This window comes from Apteryx mantelli, chromosome Z (genome assembly GCF_036417845.1).
Source record: "Apteryx mantelli isolate bAptMan1 chromosome Z, bAptMan1.hap1, whole genome shotgun sequence".
Taxonomy (NCBI): Eukaryota; Metazoa; Chordata; class Aves; order Apterygiformes; family Apterygidae; genus Apteryx; species Apteryx mantelli.
The window spans coordinates 86959400-86974987 of NC_090020.1; the positions used below are offsets into that span (position 1 = coordinate 86959400).

Genomic DNA, 15588 nt, shown 5'->3' on the forward strand with positions numbered 1-15588 from the left:
GTTCTGAGTATGTCTCTTGAGGTGTCCGTGTGCATATGCTTTTGTTGTCTCATCTGTTGGTGGGTTTTACAATATCAGTGCATTGGAATAATGTAAAATGTTTAAAGAGCACTCTTCGGGATGGTTGTTGGTGATATTTTAGTAGAGAAAACCTCTCATGATGTGAGGAGATGTCAAAGGAGACCTTCCTTCAAGGCAATAAGCTGTCTGTTCAGAGACAAAAAAAAATATGATTCTGAATTATAAAAGACTGGTCATTGGTGGATTCAGTGCCTGAAACTACAGCTGAGGCTGTGAAAACATCAAGGACTGTTCATTGTGTATTCATTGAGAATCATCCTTTAAAAATGAACAAGAACTAGTGAGTGCAGCAAGCAAACCAGTAATCAGTACTTGTTCTCTTCTACTGCAACACCATACCATAAAATATATGTGGATATTCATTCTAAGTAAGCAAAATATTAGTAGTTTTAAGTTAACAGTCTGCAAATTAAAAAATAAACTATCAGTATGGTGGAAAATTAAAGCAATCCATTTTTTCAGTTTTATTTGACTTTGTAATCTTCAAATAAACTCGAACAAACCTTGTGCATATTATGTTTAGGCAAGATAAAAGCAGCAGTGTCTTAGTGCCTTAAAAATATGATTCTTTTTAGGTTATTCTTGAATTGCTCAGAATACACAGTAATACTCAGAAGCCTCAGAAATGAACACTCAGTAATCCTCAGAAATGAACCCAGAAGAAACCACGGTTGGATCATCAGCTGCTCTTGACTGCAGCACAGTATAACTTAACATCTTCTGGGGAGATCAGTTTCCAAAGATAAAGCTAATACAAAACTTCAGGGAGATCGGTTTTTCCTCTGAAGAATTTTCCTGTTTAAAAAAAAAAAAAAAAAAAAAAAAAACACCTCATTTAAAAAATCTTATATCCCTGAAGAATATAAGATATCAGAGCCACGGAAAAAGCAGAGCTTTACGGGCAAAAAGATCGGTGTGAGAGAGCACCCTGGGCATTACGATAGCATTCTTATTCCATAAACAGCACCGTACACTGGAGCAGTCAGTGAACAGGATATGGCAGACATGCTTTTTTAAAGCTAACACCATTTTTAGAGTCTGTATAGCTTAATGGAAGAGGAATATCTGTAAATTATATATGTATATATATGTAAATTCAATTTTCAAACACCTGCTATGAAATCCTGTACAAAATTATTAAGGAGGCTAAATAGTCATAGGATTAGAAATATGTACTGTCTTGAGAGAGAAAGTCCTTGAGGGAGGGAAGAAATGGGCATACGTGTCCAACTTTCCAATTAACAGACGTTAGAACAGGCAAGTGTTTCTGTGATTCATACTGATAAATACATTCGTTATTGTTCTGGAAGTGGAATGAAAATGGCTGCATAATTTTTATATAATATAGAGAGAGTTTATATATAATTCAAATAACTGATATATAGCATGTGTGTATTTATATATACATACAGTGTATTTATAAAAACTTCAAACACTGTTGATTTCTGCATGCCTAATCTGCTGTTAAATGTGCATTTGTGGTTAAAAAAAGACTATAGAGAATGGAAATAATAGGGATGCTTAAGAGAATATCAAACTGAAAGACCTGATATTAAAATTAAGGCTGAGTTTAGATGAGGCAAGAGATAGGAGCTTTGACTACATTGCTTTTTCAGTGCTCCTTATATCCAAATGTAAACTATTTGGTGCTTTTTAAGTTTAATAAAAACAAACTATTAGGTTTTTCTTGTAATTGGAGTATAACTTATCTTTGAGAATTCGTGTTCCGTATAACAAATGTGAAGTTCCTTCCTATCTAGAGAGCTGTATTTATCTGAAACTTCTGTAAGTGGGATTTCATATTTTAGGGATGTCATATTTGATCATGTTTCATATTTCTGACATCTAAAAAGAATGTTGTAAAATTCTTCTCTAACATTTTCATAACATGTTTTACACCCATGTGAGTTTTCAGAGTTTCCTCAATTTATGGATTAGCTTCATGAAAAGTATTAAGTAATCCAATTAAAATTTCTTTCTTTCTTTTTTTTTAATTACAGGGGAATCTACCTAAATATTCACATAACTCCCTGATGGTTCAAGCTATAAAGACCAACTTAACAGATCCAGATATACATGTGCTCTTCTTTGATGTAGAAGCACTGATTATTCAGCTACTGACGGAAGAAGCCTCTAGGCCTAATACTGCACTTATTTCCCCAGAGAACTTGCAGAAAGCATCTGGCAGCTCTGACAAAGGCGGCTCTTTTCTGGCTGGTAAACGAGCAGCAGTTCTCTTCCAGCAGGTCAAGGAAACCATCAAAGAGAATATAAAAGAACATCTTCTTGATGATGATGATGAGGATGAAGAATCAGTAAGACAGAGAAGAGAAGACAGTGACCCAGAATATCGCTCTAGCAAATCTAAACCATTAACCTTGTTAGAATATAATCTAACCATGGATACGGCAAAGCTTTTTATGTCCTGTCTTCACGCCTGGGGCTTGAATTCTGTTCTAGATGAGCTTTGCCTTGATCGTCTTGGGATGCTTAAACCACACTGTTCTGTGTCCTTTGGCCTACTGTCTAGAGGAGGCCACATGTCTCTCATGCTTCCTGGATATAATCAGTCTATAGGTAAACCGTCGTATGATAGTGTGGAGTTGGGAAGAAAAATGTCCATTACTGAAGGACTAGGAAAGGGGACATATGGTGTATCACGTGCTGTCACCACTCAGCATCTCCTGTCTATTATTTCACTGGCCAACACATTGATGAGTATGACTAATGCAACTTTTATTGGCGATCATATGAAGAAAGGTCCAACCAGGTATGGCAAATATTCATTTTGTTTAACTTGTGATAACTTTCTTTCAGAGTCTGGATTTTAGTACGGATTTTAATTTGTTTATTATTACTCTTGGGTTTGATGTATTAAATGACTGTGATAACATTTGATACCTAGATGAACAGAACGTATTTCTTCTTTCTTCACAGTGTTATTTTTCATGCCAAGATAGCTTTATTGCTTTTAATGGAGTTATGTAAGTTAAAATGTTAATGTAACATAGAGTTGCCATAATTTGCACTGATAGGGCTGAGAGGCCATTTTTTGTCCTTTATTTTTAATGCTTGTTGTTTTTAAAGAGTTTTTATAACTAGTAGGTCAAATTCTGAATTAATGAAAACGTATAGATATACTTTTCATCCTATTTCATCAAAGGGTAAACTTACCTAGGAATTGTAGTTGAGTTCTGTTTTTTGATGTCAAAGTGAGTTTACTTACAGGGTTGTCTTTCAAAGTTCATTTAATTACAATATCTTTAGCAAATAATCCTTTTTTTTCTTTTTTCTTCCTCCCCCCCCCCCCTTTCTTCTCCCCCTTCACACACACTTTATATTTAGGCCTCCTAGGCCAGGCACTCCCGAGATGTCAAAAGTGAAGGCACCCCCTTCAATTTCAAGTCATGCAGCTCAAGGACAAATTAAGCAAGGTAAAACTCACCTTCTGTAAAACAATTTGATATCTCATTTCAGCTCTTGACACTGAAGTTGTCAACTTGCTATCAAGTGATAAAAAAAATATTGCTAGCTTCTACATGGGGAGAAAAAGGTAGTGTAATATTCTAGGCAAAAATTTTAATGACTAAGGCCTTTTTAAAAATCTGTAGAAGGTGCTGATACTGTCATGAAGTCATTCTCTGACATTGAATTTTTGCATGCTTTAAGTGCTCCCAAGCATTCTGATGTTGAGGATCAGGTGACAGTCAAACATTTAAAGTCTACAACTAAGTGGTACACAGACTGGCCCAATACAAAAATGCTTATAATACATCTAAGCTAAAGTTTAAAGATAAACACATGTAAGTAATATATACACATTACCTCTCCTTTTTAAGAAAGGTGAAGACAAATGTTTCTTTAAACACTACTTCTACTTCTGCTACTACTGTCATCAATTGCAGTTATGAAATATGGCAATGGATGATCGTTTAGGATCCTTTAATAGTCTTTTCTAGTGTCTATCTTTTCTTTTATAAATACAGTGATTAAGTATACAGATATAAAACAATATGTGATATAAGAGAAGGATGTGCACAACATTAGACATGAGCTTTCTCCTGGAGCAGAGTGGAGTGGTAAAGAGAGCTTCCTCCGGATGCTAGAAGCCCCAAGGAAATACTGGCTTCCCGAGAACAAAGAGGCAAAAGAGAACGTGGCTCCTTCTGCACTTTCTCTAAATTAGGTCACTGCTGTTTGATGGGGCAAATGAACTAATTCTCCTAATGCCAAAAATAAAGTAAATGTGAAATATCATAATATGGCCAATTTTTACTTGAGCACAAAATTAAGGAGCAAATGAATTGCTGGAAAGAGAACAGAAGGGGGGACGATGTGGCCAGACATCGTTCATGGAAGAGAAGGGTAGTGCACCTGCGGTGCTGGTAGAAAGGAGTTGAAATGTTTATCCATTGGGGATAACAGGTAAATAAAATCTGTCTGAAAAGGCCAATTGCAGCTAGAATCCAACCATTGCCAACATGAGAGCAGCTGAAGGCTTTAACAATTTGGGGAGAACATCGAGGTGTGAGCTTTGAAGCCGGTAGAGGAAGTTGATTGCAGAATTACTCCTGGCTTCGAGGGCCGTTTCACTTGTGTGATAAAACAGAGAAGGGGTATATACCCCATTGATCTGACTGTGACCTGCAGCTGGAAAGGGAAACTCATCTTAGGAATGGTATGCATCAAGTTTTCTTTTCGTGATCAGGGATACTGCATAAATAGAGAAGTAGTGGGCAATAGCAAAAAGCAGAAATACATCCCCAAAAAATCAGGAAGGGCTGTTGTCTTTAACATGTAAAAGGTGTTTTGTTTTGTTTTTTACAACCATTTACTTTTTATTTTGAAAGAGAAGCGTTTGAAAGGTCAAGGTTTCCCAGAAATTATGTTTATATGGCAAATTTGATGTTAAAAAAAATGTATTTCTCACAGGTAGGGTTTATGTTTCTCTATAGTTCCATTTTGATTATCCTTTCCAGAATGAAAACTGTCATTTCTCTTTGAAATAGGTTTACTAATTACAATGATAAATAGACATATTTTTGTTACCAAAAGGAAATGTATAAAACTGCTTGGGAAAAGAATTAATAAAAATGAAATTCTATGTGCTGTTGAAAGTACAGAAAAACACTGTAGTTCTTAATTTCCACATTTAGTGGCATGTGGTACATGGTCTTGGGGGAAGATAGGTTTGTTTCTGAGGGTACACTCAGATCTTGAGTTTCCTCAGTATCCTACCTGTACATCCCCTTAAGTGCTATGTGCAGCATCTTGCTTTTTATAGATTTCTAGTGCTATTATTTAAAAAAAAATCATTAGTACAGCTACAATTAATGCCTATTATGACATGCTTGATCTCCATCTATTTGACCTGTATTTGTCCTGAGATCACTAGAGCTCAGTGCTACTCAGCTATTGGGCCAGCTGCCTCTGTTACAGTGGTCGATACAAATAGTGGCATTTGAAGGGAGCTAACAATTAAAAAAAAAAAAAAGAGAGAGAGAAAGAAAACTTCAAAATAAGACTTCACTTCTTTACAAAGAATTAGTCTTTTTTTCATAAATTAAATAGCCGTTTTTCACATCTACTGAAACTATTTTTTGTTGTCATGATGTGATTTATGCTAGTCGTCCTGTCACTGTACACGTGCCATCACGATGCGTTCATGTGGAAAGTATGGAAAAAGCAGTTTTGATGCAGATGTCCTACAGTGACAAAAGTAGTTCACTGCGTGACAAGCAAACATACTGTTCAGAAGCCAATGCTGAATCTGTTCAGGAGCTTGAACCCATTGTTGTTCTGCAGCGGAATAAAAGAGGGGGATTAATCTGAAGATGCTTGTGCATGACATATGATAATTTCTCTACAGGCAGGAAGTGTCAGATAGTGACCTGTAAATCTTAACGTTGACCTCTGGTTGGGGCATGTGTGTGCCATAAGGTCTACGTATCTTTTCATGTGATAATTTCAAGTCATGAAGTATTAGTGAAGTGTAATGTTTAGAACTGCTTTTAAAGTGCATTTGCACCGAGAAATTAGCAGTTTACAAAGTAAACCCCGCAACTCCTGCCTTGAATAACACTCATGAACTATGCTCTTCTATAGCTGCTTGTCTACAGTCTTATACTGTATGTTTTATATGTTTATGTTGTATATTCTTAGTGCTTTCTTTGGTTTAGGTTTAAAATTATTTGAATATTGAGACCCATTTAAACAGAATGATATTAAAACTAACAGTAATACATTCTGTGGCATTTTTAGAGTAATAGATATAAACTGGACGTTTGGTTCTAGGCTAGTTAATGAATACTGGAAACTCAAAAGCTATCTAGATATGGGAAAAACACATAAATGGTGGAACTTGTATTTTTCTATTCATAGTGAAGTGTTGCAAAATGAATCCACGCTCTTTAAAAACGTATTTGTAATCTTTTTGTTTACAGGTACTTTGTCTTTTCAAAACGCACAAATTTATGTTAGTATATCTGTGTTTTTCTGCAGTTGCATGTCTTTCTCTCACTGACATTGCACTTCTTGTAAAACCTAGAATTTTTTTTTAGTTTAATATTATCATAGTTTCCTCCAGTTTTGTTTTTCATTCTTCAGTAATACTAATCTGTTTTTTCAGAAGCTGCTATCCTCACTTTCCTATTTTTTTTCTCTTTATTTCTTCTTTTTTCTTCTGCAAGTTGCTCCTGCTGTTTCTTCTAGCACTGAAGCTGGTCACTCTGGCTCTGACACTGCTCCTACTTTACATACCTGTTTCTTAGTAAATGAAGGTATTCTTTCTTCATTTTCTATCTATTTGTCTCTTACTTTCAACTAATGTCCTTTATCATTGTTATGACATGACTTTAATTAAATCTATGTAGGTGTTTCTCTTTGTAAGAAACAGAGGCAATGAGTTTAATTTTGTATAGTTTGCCATTAATGCTGGTAAAGGGTGAGTAGATCTTGTTTGTGTGTCTTGGACTTTGTGGAAAGTCAGTTCTTGAATATTGTTTTGAAGATTATATTTCAGAACTTACTGATGTTTCATGTTTTAGAACTTGCTGATTTTTTTTTTTAAACAAATAATCTCAGTCTTTTCAAGTAGGGAAAATATAAATCTTTAAGTTGACAAATTTAAGAACAAGATAAGGCTTGTTCTTCTGGAAGGCTCTTTCTAGAAGAATGCTATATCGACTGCTCCCTTAACTAAGAAATAGTGCTGTGCTTTTTTGGATGCCTCTGTCTACAAATGTGGTAATATATGAATGACAGAAGTTGTAATGTGTTTGGTTTTGTGTTCTCTTTTGTGTGCTGTTTCCTGTGTTTCCATTGTGGATATAACTTCTGTTTCACAGTAGGAAGGCTCAAATCAATTTAGAGTCTTGAGAGCGCCTTCTAGCATGAGTATGTGATAGTGTTTCCACTTCTGTGATGAACGAACACCAACATTTTGTAGTCTCCATTACAAACTGAAAGACTACAAATATAATGGTCCTTTTGAAAAGAAACAGAAACAAAATTGTTTTCATGTCGCTTTAAATTCTATTTTTGATCCTTACGAAAACTTAAAGTGCTTGGATTTAAGCTACATGGGTTTCGTGGCTGGTGGTGTGTGTTTCCCTCCCCCCCCCCCAATAAAATATTTATCAACTTTATGAAGAATGTCCTTCTGCCAAAAAGATTGGCATGTGTGCACGCACACAACTTCTATCTAATGCTGACAATTTAAAAATACAAATCTATATGCTCATCTGAAATATTCATCAAGTTTCTCAAGTCAACATAGAGCATAATAATAAAAGAAATTTTTTGTGTAGAATAAGTTACAAGAATTTAAAAAGCTATGTTGTTTGAACTTGATATGCTTATCTGTTTTTAACTGCATAGTATTTGAGGGTTACGGTATGATTATATCTGAAGTAAGCATGTTGAAGTAAGATTTAGATGAAAAGATGAGGATAGCAAGCAAACGTGCTTGTGTGCTTTTGCATAACTTTTAAAATTAAACAAAATCTCATACAGTTTTTCTAATGATAATTCATATATTCAGTTTTCTGTAACTGGATTATATCACACTTGCAAGTAGGACATTAAAGGTCTTGATAAGTAATAGAAATTATTGTTTGAACAGGTCATCTAAAGTAATCTTGAACTGAGGACCATGGCTTATGCTTTTAAAAGTATTAGCCGTAGTATTTCTTTTAGGAACTCTTTTTGTATCTAGGAAGTATGTTGAGCATATTCATAAGGCTGCAACCTCAAAATCCAAGTATGTAGCTAAATATTGTTACTTTTGGGAAGCGTTCTTGAGAGGGGATGGGAAACGAGAGGGATGTTTGCATTTAATCACAACTAATTTGAGACAGTCTTCTGCTGGTATCTCTCTTGGAGATTGCGTGTGTTTAAGAGATCTGACCAGATATTTCTCTTGAAGAGCTCATTCAGTCCCTGTTTCTGAAACAAGCAGCTCACGCACTGTAAAACCTGATCTGAAGTTGGTTGGAATTGGTAAAAAGACACGTATTATCCCTAGAGCTTTGGGGGTCCAAAAGAATTCTGTTGTTTTGTTTAAGACAATAGCTGTAGTGTTTTAAATAGCTGTAGTGGTTTGTTTTGTTTTTTGTTTTTTTTCCTCTTGCCCTCCTTCTCCCCCAGTGGCCAGTGGAAATTTCTTTGATGGTATTTTAAACTTAAAATTGCTTCAGTGCGTATTTTGTTGATGTTCCTGTTATGATGTATTTTAACAGGGTGGAGCCAGCTCGCTGCTATGCACTGCGTTATGCTCCCTGACCTGTTAGGACTGGATAAATTTAGACCTCCTCTTCTGGAGATGCTAGCTCGCAGGTGGCAGGATCGATGCTTGGAGGTGACTTCAGTAGTAATTTTGTACTGCTTACTTTTTTCCTGCTTATGGTTAATACTGTACATTAAAGGGGCAAAATAGTGTTTTCAAATCTCAGTTTGCCTTTTTAAATGTTAGATTCTTTGGTTTAAACTAGTACATTGCATTTTGGTGGGGAACGACACCTGAGGAACACCCAAACTGAAGTTTGGGTGGCCAGACACTGGAGCAGGTTGTCCAGAGAGGTGGTGGAGTCTCCATCGCTTGGAGATGCTCGAAACCAGACTGGACACAGCCCTGAATAACCTGCTCTTGTTGACCCTGCTTTGAGAAGGGGGCCTGGACGTGGGCAGCCTCCAGAGGTCCCTTCCAACCTCACTGATTCTGTAATAATAATGTATATCTGTGATTTACCTAATTGGCCACTGGATGTCATCCTTGTTCTACGACAACTGTGAATACTCTTATTTGACACTAGAAAAGCTCGTTTCCCCAATTTTTGGAGTTTTGTTTCATTGTATTCTATCTGGAGGTGCTGGGAGGGGGGTAGAAGGGGAACTGGGAGTGTTTCTTACACTGCAGACAAAACCTAAATACGCGAATGTCTGTTTTGTTGCTTTCTGGATTTTTCTCTATTTATGCAAATAGAGTGTACTTTTCCTAAAATATCTGATGCTGTTATCTTTTATGAATCCATTTTTCCTTAGAGTAGGGAATACTAATTTGTTTCCGACACATAAGTTTCTATAGTTATTACTTATTTCACATGCAGTTGGTTAATTTTGCAGTTAATGTGTCAATGTTGGAAGTGTAATCATGTCTATAAATTTTCTTACCTTGTGTGTGGCATGTAGTAAGCAGAAATGTTGCTGTACATATTTAAAAAGAAAATTATTGGGTTAAAATTTTTCAAGATTCCATCAAGAATCTCATTAGGATCAAAAAAAATTTCTACCTTTTTTTTTTTTTTCAAGAGACTGCTGAGTTGCTTTATTTTTTGGAGTACGTATACAGTAGTCAGTAAATAGTTTGTCACCCAACTATTTGATAAATGACTAGTTGGCCTTAACACTACACCTATGCTGTTGTGGCAAAAATTTTGTTGATTGTGCAGCTTTCAAAGTAAGAAAGGAATAACAGAACTGGACTGTGGACTGTAGGTCTTCTGCAGTCTTGTAACTTAATTAGGAGTGTTTTTTGCTACCTGATTGCCTGTTGCAGAACTTGTCTTTTGCTAGATAGTATGTATGGTGAGATGGTTTCCTGAGAGCATAATTACTTTGAAACTAATTAAAATTTGTAAACAACAGAAGTCGAGTTACTGGCTACCTTTAGGTGTCAGGATATTGTATTTATATCATGGAACAGTGGAGGTTGGAAGGGATCTCTGGAGAGAGAGTTTTGAATATCTCCAAGGATGGAGCCTCCACAACTTCTCTGGGCAACCTTTTCCAGTGTTCAACCTCCCTTACTGGAAAAAAAGTGTTTCCTTGTGCTCAGATGAAATTTCCTGTGTTTCAATTTGTCCCCATTGCTTCTTGTCCATATTTCCTCTCTGTCCTCAATTTTCTATTTGACCTTGGTCAAGTGACTTAACTTCTTTGTGTGTTAAATCCTTTAGGACAAAACTGGTATGTATATTTATAAATGTTATGGAATCTTCAGGTAGAATAAATGACAAATAATAAGGACAAATAGTACAAGACAGTATTTTGTATTTCTTGGTGTTAAAAAAACCAAAATTCCTTTAAACTTTGGAAAACCTTTATATATTTTTTTCTTCTGCTTTTATTGCTAAGTCTTCCATGTGAAAAAATTATTTTTAAGTGACTTTGTCTTGCTACTACATTCCAACATTCTTGACATTTGGAAAAATTATTTAAGCATTGTTTATCTTTGTCGGTTTTGGAAACATGGTAGAGAAAGATGATCACAAGAACGGCTTCCAAAAAACTAAATCGTGGTATTCCTTCAGTAGATCAGAGCTGCTCCTTTGTGAAAGGTGATAGCTATTTTACTTATGTGCATTGAACGTTACCCTGTGCAAACGTGAAGTTCAGCTGTGAGCCACCTTGTTTCCGAGAGTGAGCAGCTTGCACTACTGTTCGGCTAAGGGCAGGGAAGCAGGGCAGAGCGCCCTGAGAAGGGCGAGCGAGCGGAGGCCAGCAGAGGGGGAACGGCGGTTTGGTTTATGCAGCGCGCTTGTGCAAGGGGCAGAGTCGTGAAGCTCATCCTCTGCTTTTCTCCTGGGGCAGCGCATCTATGCTCTGTCCTCTGTTGAGAGTCAGGATAGCTTGGGCATTGTCGTGTTGATTTTTATTTTGCTTCTGTGTTTAAAGTGGGGGGCGTTGGGGAAAAAATAATCAAACAGCTTAGCTCGTTTTTTAAAATGTTGCTTTTTCTCTGTTATAAATTATACTTAACACATGTTAATAAATAAGATTTGAGTTTGTATGACATTGTGGTTGGCCTTACAGGTAAGAGAAGCTGCCCAGGCCTTACTGTTAGCAGAACTGAGAAGAATCGAACAGGCGGGTCGGAAAGAAACCATTGATGCATGGGCTCCCTATTTACCACAATATATTGACAGTGTTATATCACGTAAGTAATTCTGTGTTTAATCTGAAAATAATTTGGTTGCTAGATGAAGGAAAAAAGAAATTCATAAACAGCAATATGAGCAGCACTGCAAACCTAAGGGAAAAATGCTTTGTAATACTTGGGTTTTTATATAAAAGTTTCTCGAAATTTTAAAAGCAATTTCACAAGCATGGAATCTTTTAAGATCACTAATTTTAATGAAGTAAATAGAGCATTTCAGTACGTGTCACTGGGAATGAAGTGTCACTTGTGAACGCTATTCCTGCTATGTAGGGGGGCTGGCCTTGTAGTTTGGAGGGTCCAGGGAAGAAACCTGGTGTGAAAAGACTTTTCTAAGGGGCTGATAAAATTACAAGCTTCTAGTGGTAAAAGATGGAAGTCCTTTTTCATAGAATGTGTAGTTAAATTATAGAAATTGCTCTAGTGTTATCCTTTGGTGACCGAAAGGATTCTGAAAGGCACTAACGAAGGTTCGTGCAGGATCTGCCTATCCGTGCCTGTGAAACCCTTGCTGTGACTCCTGGCCAGTGAGTACTCAAAAACGGTGTTTACCAAGGGCTGCAAGGAGATACTGGGCAAAGAGGGTAGCATAGCTCACTGAGCATTCATCAGGCAGTGATTTACGGTGATGAGCACGAAATTATGGTACTTCCCTTGATATTGAAAGGTAGAGCATTTTCTCCTCTTTCTCTCAGCAAATTAAGAAAAGCTTAAAATTACAAGTTGCTGGGCTTTAGGGCATTGGAAGCTTAACCTGGTTTTACAAAGAACAAAGACGATGCAGGAGCAGCAGAGGAAATCTCTCTTGCAATGTTACACCAAGATGTCTTAAGCTGTACCAGAAGTACGTCCAGGAATGAGAGTTGTTCCCTTTCGATCTGTCTGGTAATTTATAAAATATATACATCAGTAAGTCATTTCATACAGGCCTCTCTGTAATCTTTTTTGGTAACTTAAAAATACTGCTACAAGTACACTTCTGTAACAATGTTTCTGTGATTTAATTTGGTTATAAAATAAAGTACTGTTTTCCTTAACTGTAGTTCTGTAATTTTTTCCTGTCAGCCTTTTTCTCTTTTGTTAGGTGAAGGGTGGTATTTGAAGAAGTCAAATGGTATAAACTAATACAAATTAAAAAATAATACATCTTAAAGCAGTAAGGTGAACAAAGTTTTAATTTTGCTCAATTACGAGTCTAACTGGAGTGATCTTTAATATTGTCTTGTCCTCTTCAGTAAAATGCTATCCATTAAAATGTTCCAATCGAAGATGGAATGATACAGTTTTTTTAATACTTTTCCTACAACCTCTGAAAATCACTTGGATTTCTAAATGATTGGCTGTGTTTGAAGTAGGTGGGTCACAGGCAAAGAAGGGTTTTAACCGAATTTAACATGACTCAAAGCAAATAGTCTTTTGTGTAATTTTAACTATTACACACAAATATATATTTACCAAAAAATTATGCTCCTGACTGTAATTTTGTACATATATCTTGCAGTGATAGTCAGGGATGTGCAATATAATATTCCTTTTCTTCTCCAAATCTGTTACACTGTGGTTTCATCTGTTGTAATTTCTTTCAAACCAGCTATTTTCCTTTTATTCATTGCTATTTAAGCAGATGTTTTACAGACTCTTAGAATACATTCTTGGAAGATCTGTCAGCATTATAAGATACTTCATTCAATTATCCATCTAGAAACTTGCCTTTATGTAATAATATCCAAAAATGTCTGCCACATATAGCAGATCAGTAAAAACTTATATTTTCATTAATGAGAATGTTTGCCTTCTAATGAGAATAATAGATGTTCATTTTTCTGAAAATGAGCCTCTTTTTCCAGGGAAGAATGTAGTTCCTGTACAGCGAAAGATCTCTATTAAGTACCAATTGATTTTTTTGAGAGATGTGTAATAATCTTATTAAATCTAAATTGAATGCATATATTGCAGGGAACGCAGCATTTTAAAGTGTTGTTAAGAATTTGTTGTTGCGACTAAGCTGCTGTTAATTACAGCCGTTAGCCATATAGCATTTGCCTTGTTACTGGGATGCTGTTACACGGTTAGACGTGCAATCAAGCAGTGAGCAATACGTGATAGCATGTTGTATATACATGTCAAAGAGCCTTGATTCATACTGATAGATATTTGTGACGTTCTGTATACTTGGATTTATTTTAATTAATCCTTCTGTGAGGTCAGTTATACTCAGTTTGTAGAATACAGCTGTAGTTGCCTTTTTTTCTAGCGAGTAGCTGCTATAGCAACTACTGATGATTACTAATTTCTTTTCTCTACAGCAATAGTGAATGACCTTGTTGGGTGCAAGGTTATGGACATAATTGTGTTGGTGGGGTTTGTATAAACCGCTCTGTAATGCCTGCTTGCTGCAGCCAGTGGACTGTTTCCAAAAAAGGAACTTCTTTTTAATGATACTTGAAAACAGCTGTTAACTTGTATTAATTCCAATCATTTTCTATTTCTAGTACTTCTCATTACTTAAATCCTTACATCTGAAAGTTGTGGTTCTCCTGAATGACGAGGCTGAGAGGGCAGTTAATATTACTATTGTCTGTATCAACATATACAAAGATATTGACGCTCTGAAGAAAATAATAATAATTATGGTATCAGAAAGAAGAAACAAAATAATTACAAAACAAGGAATTTTACTTTTGTGGGTGGAGTAAAACATACAGAAGTTTCCTGTGTTGTGTAATAAGACATTATAAACAGTGACATGGTTTTTTAAAGACTAGGGAGGAACTGAAGGGGATAAAAATTATTTATGAAGACCAAAATGGACACAATCTGAATCATTGACTTTGGAAAAGTATAGTTTTGTGATAAAAAGGAAAGGAGGAGGAGTATGATAGATCAAGAAATACTGTTTGAGTCCCTTCAGCACTACTCCCTATTTTGCCTCTTGACTGAGAAGCATAAAATATTATCAGCGTATTTGGTGTTCAGCACATTTTCTTACTTCACAGTAGTTTTATATAAATTATGTAAAAAACCAAATGCTTCTCTCATGCACTAGCGGTTCACTTCAATTAAAACAACTGGTAATCATGAATAAAAGTCTGCTGCTGGAATGAGATACCTTGTCATATGCTTTCAGTTGGCTCTTAAATGAATCACGCGTGTGGTACCAGGAAACAGAGACAAAACCTTTGCACCATTTGTATGTCCTGTGCACAGATCCAGTGGCAGTTTTGGGATGTGACTTTGCTCATAAAGATCAAGCTAACCGGCACCTCTCCCAGCTTTTTGATAAAATGTGTTCAGGGAACTTGAAAGACAGTCAAATTTAAGATTATCAAAAGATAATCCCATGTTAGTGATGCAAGAGAGCATATTGTGAACAACAGAAATACAAATTTTAGAAATTTTGGTTGATTAATGCCTCCAGTTAGTACAATAATAAAATGGTTAGCCAAATATTATTCCCATGACCTGTTTTTGCATTTTGAGGAACATGGGAAAATGTTAGCTGGTGCCACATCATAGAGCATATTGGATGTGGCAGCTTAGGAAATATTTCATACAAATTATTTTCTCTTTAATTCAGAATTTTTCACAATCTATTTCTCAGCACATGCTGAAACAATAATTAAGGCTTCATACTTAGTAAAGTACTAATAGTCTTGTTCTGCTATTGCTATTGTCTAGCTATTATTACTCAACACTTGCATAACAAAAGCCGAAGCTGTCTTTTCCTGTATTTTTGGTTGATTTGTGTGCATGCTACCAGTTTGTGCCTGGATGTTCCCTAACAGTCTGACAAGCAACTGAGAGTTTTAGGACTGAATGTGTAAAACACAGTTAAGGTCTCTGTGCTTCTGTCTGGAATCTGTTCTGCAGCTTTTCTTTTCGAAAATGTTTTACTCTTTGAACATTTATTTTAGCTATTCTTTCTAGATCTGTCAACAGTTTGTTTCATTTTTCATTATTTTTGTACATTTGTTTACCAGTTACTTTTTTAAAAGCCCCACTTTATGTAGCAATTAATGCTTCCTGTGGTAGTACAGCATTTCTTATCATCTAAGTCACTTGTTTGATACAAA

The 15588-nt window shown here is 35.8% G+C and overlaps 1 protein-coding gene across 7 annotated transcripts in view; it reads left to right on the top strand.

The window, feature by feature from the left end:
• Nucleotides 1-15588, top strand: part of WDR7 (WD repeat domain 7) — a 174695-nt gene that overhangs the window by 37100 nt on the left and 122007 nt on the right. For all 7 annotated transcript variants that reach the window (XM_067316401.1, XM_067316402.1, XM_067316403.1 and 4 more), the window contains exons 15-18: nucleotides 2082-2851; nucleotides 3427-3515; nucleotides 8820-8938; nucleotides 11392-11515. In XM_067316401.1, coding sequence (XP_067172502.1) covers nucleotides 2082-2851; nucleotides 3427-3515; nucleotides 8820-8938; nucleotides 11392-11515 — 1102 coding nt within the window. The remainder of the gene's footprint in view (nucleotides 1-2081; nucleotides 2852-3426; nucleotides 3516-8819; nucleotides 8939-11391; nucleotides 11516-15588) is intronic.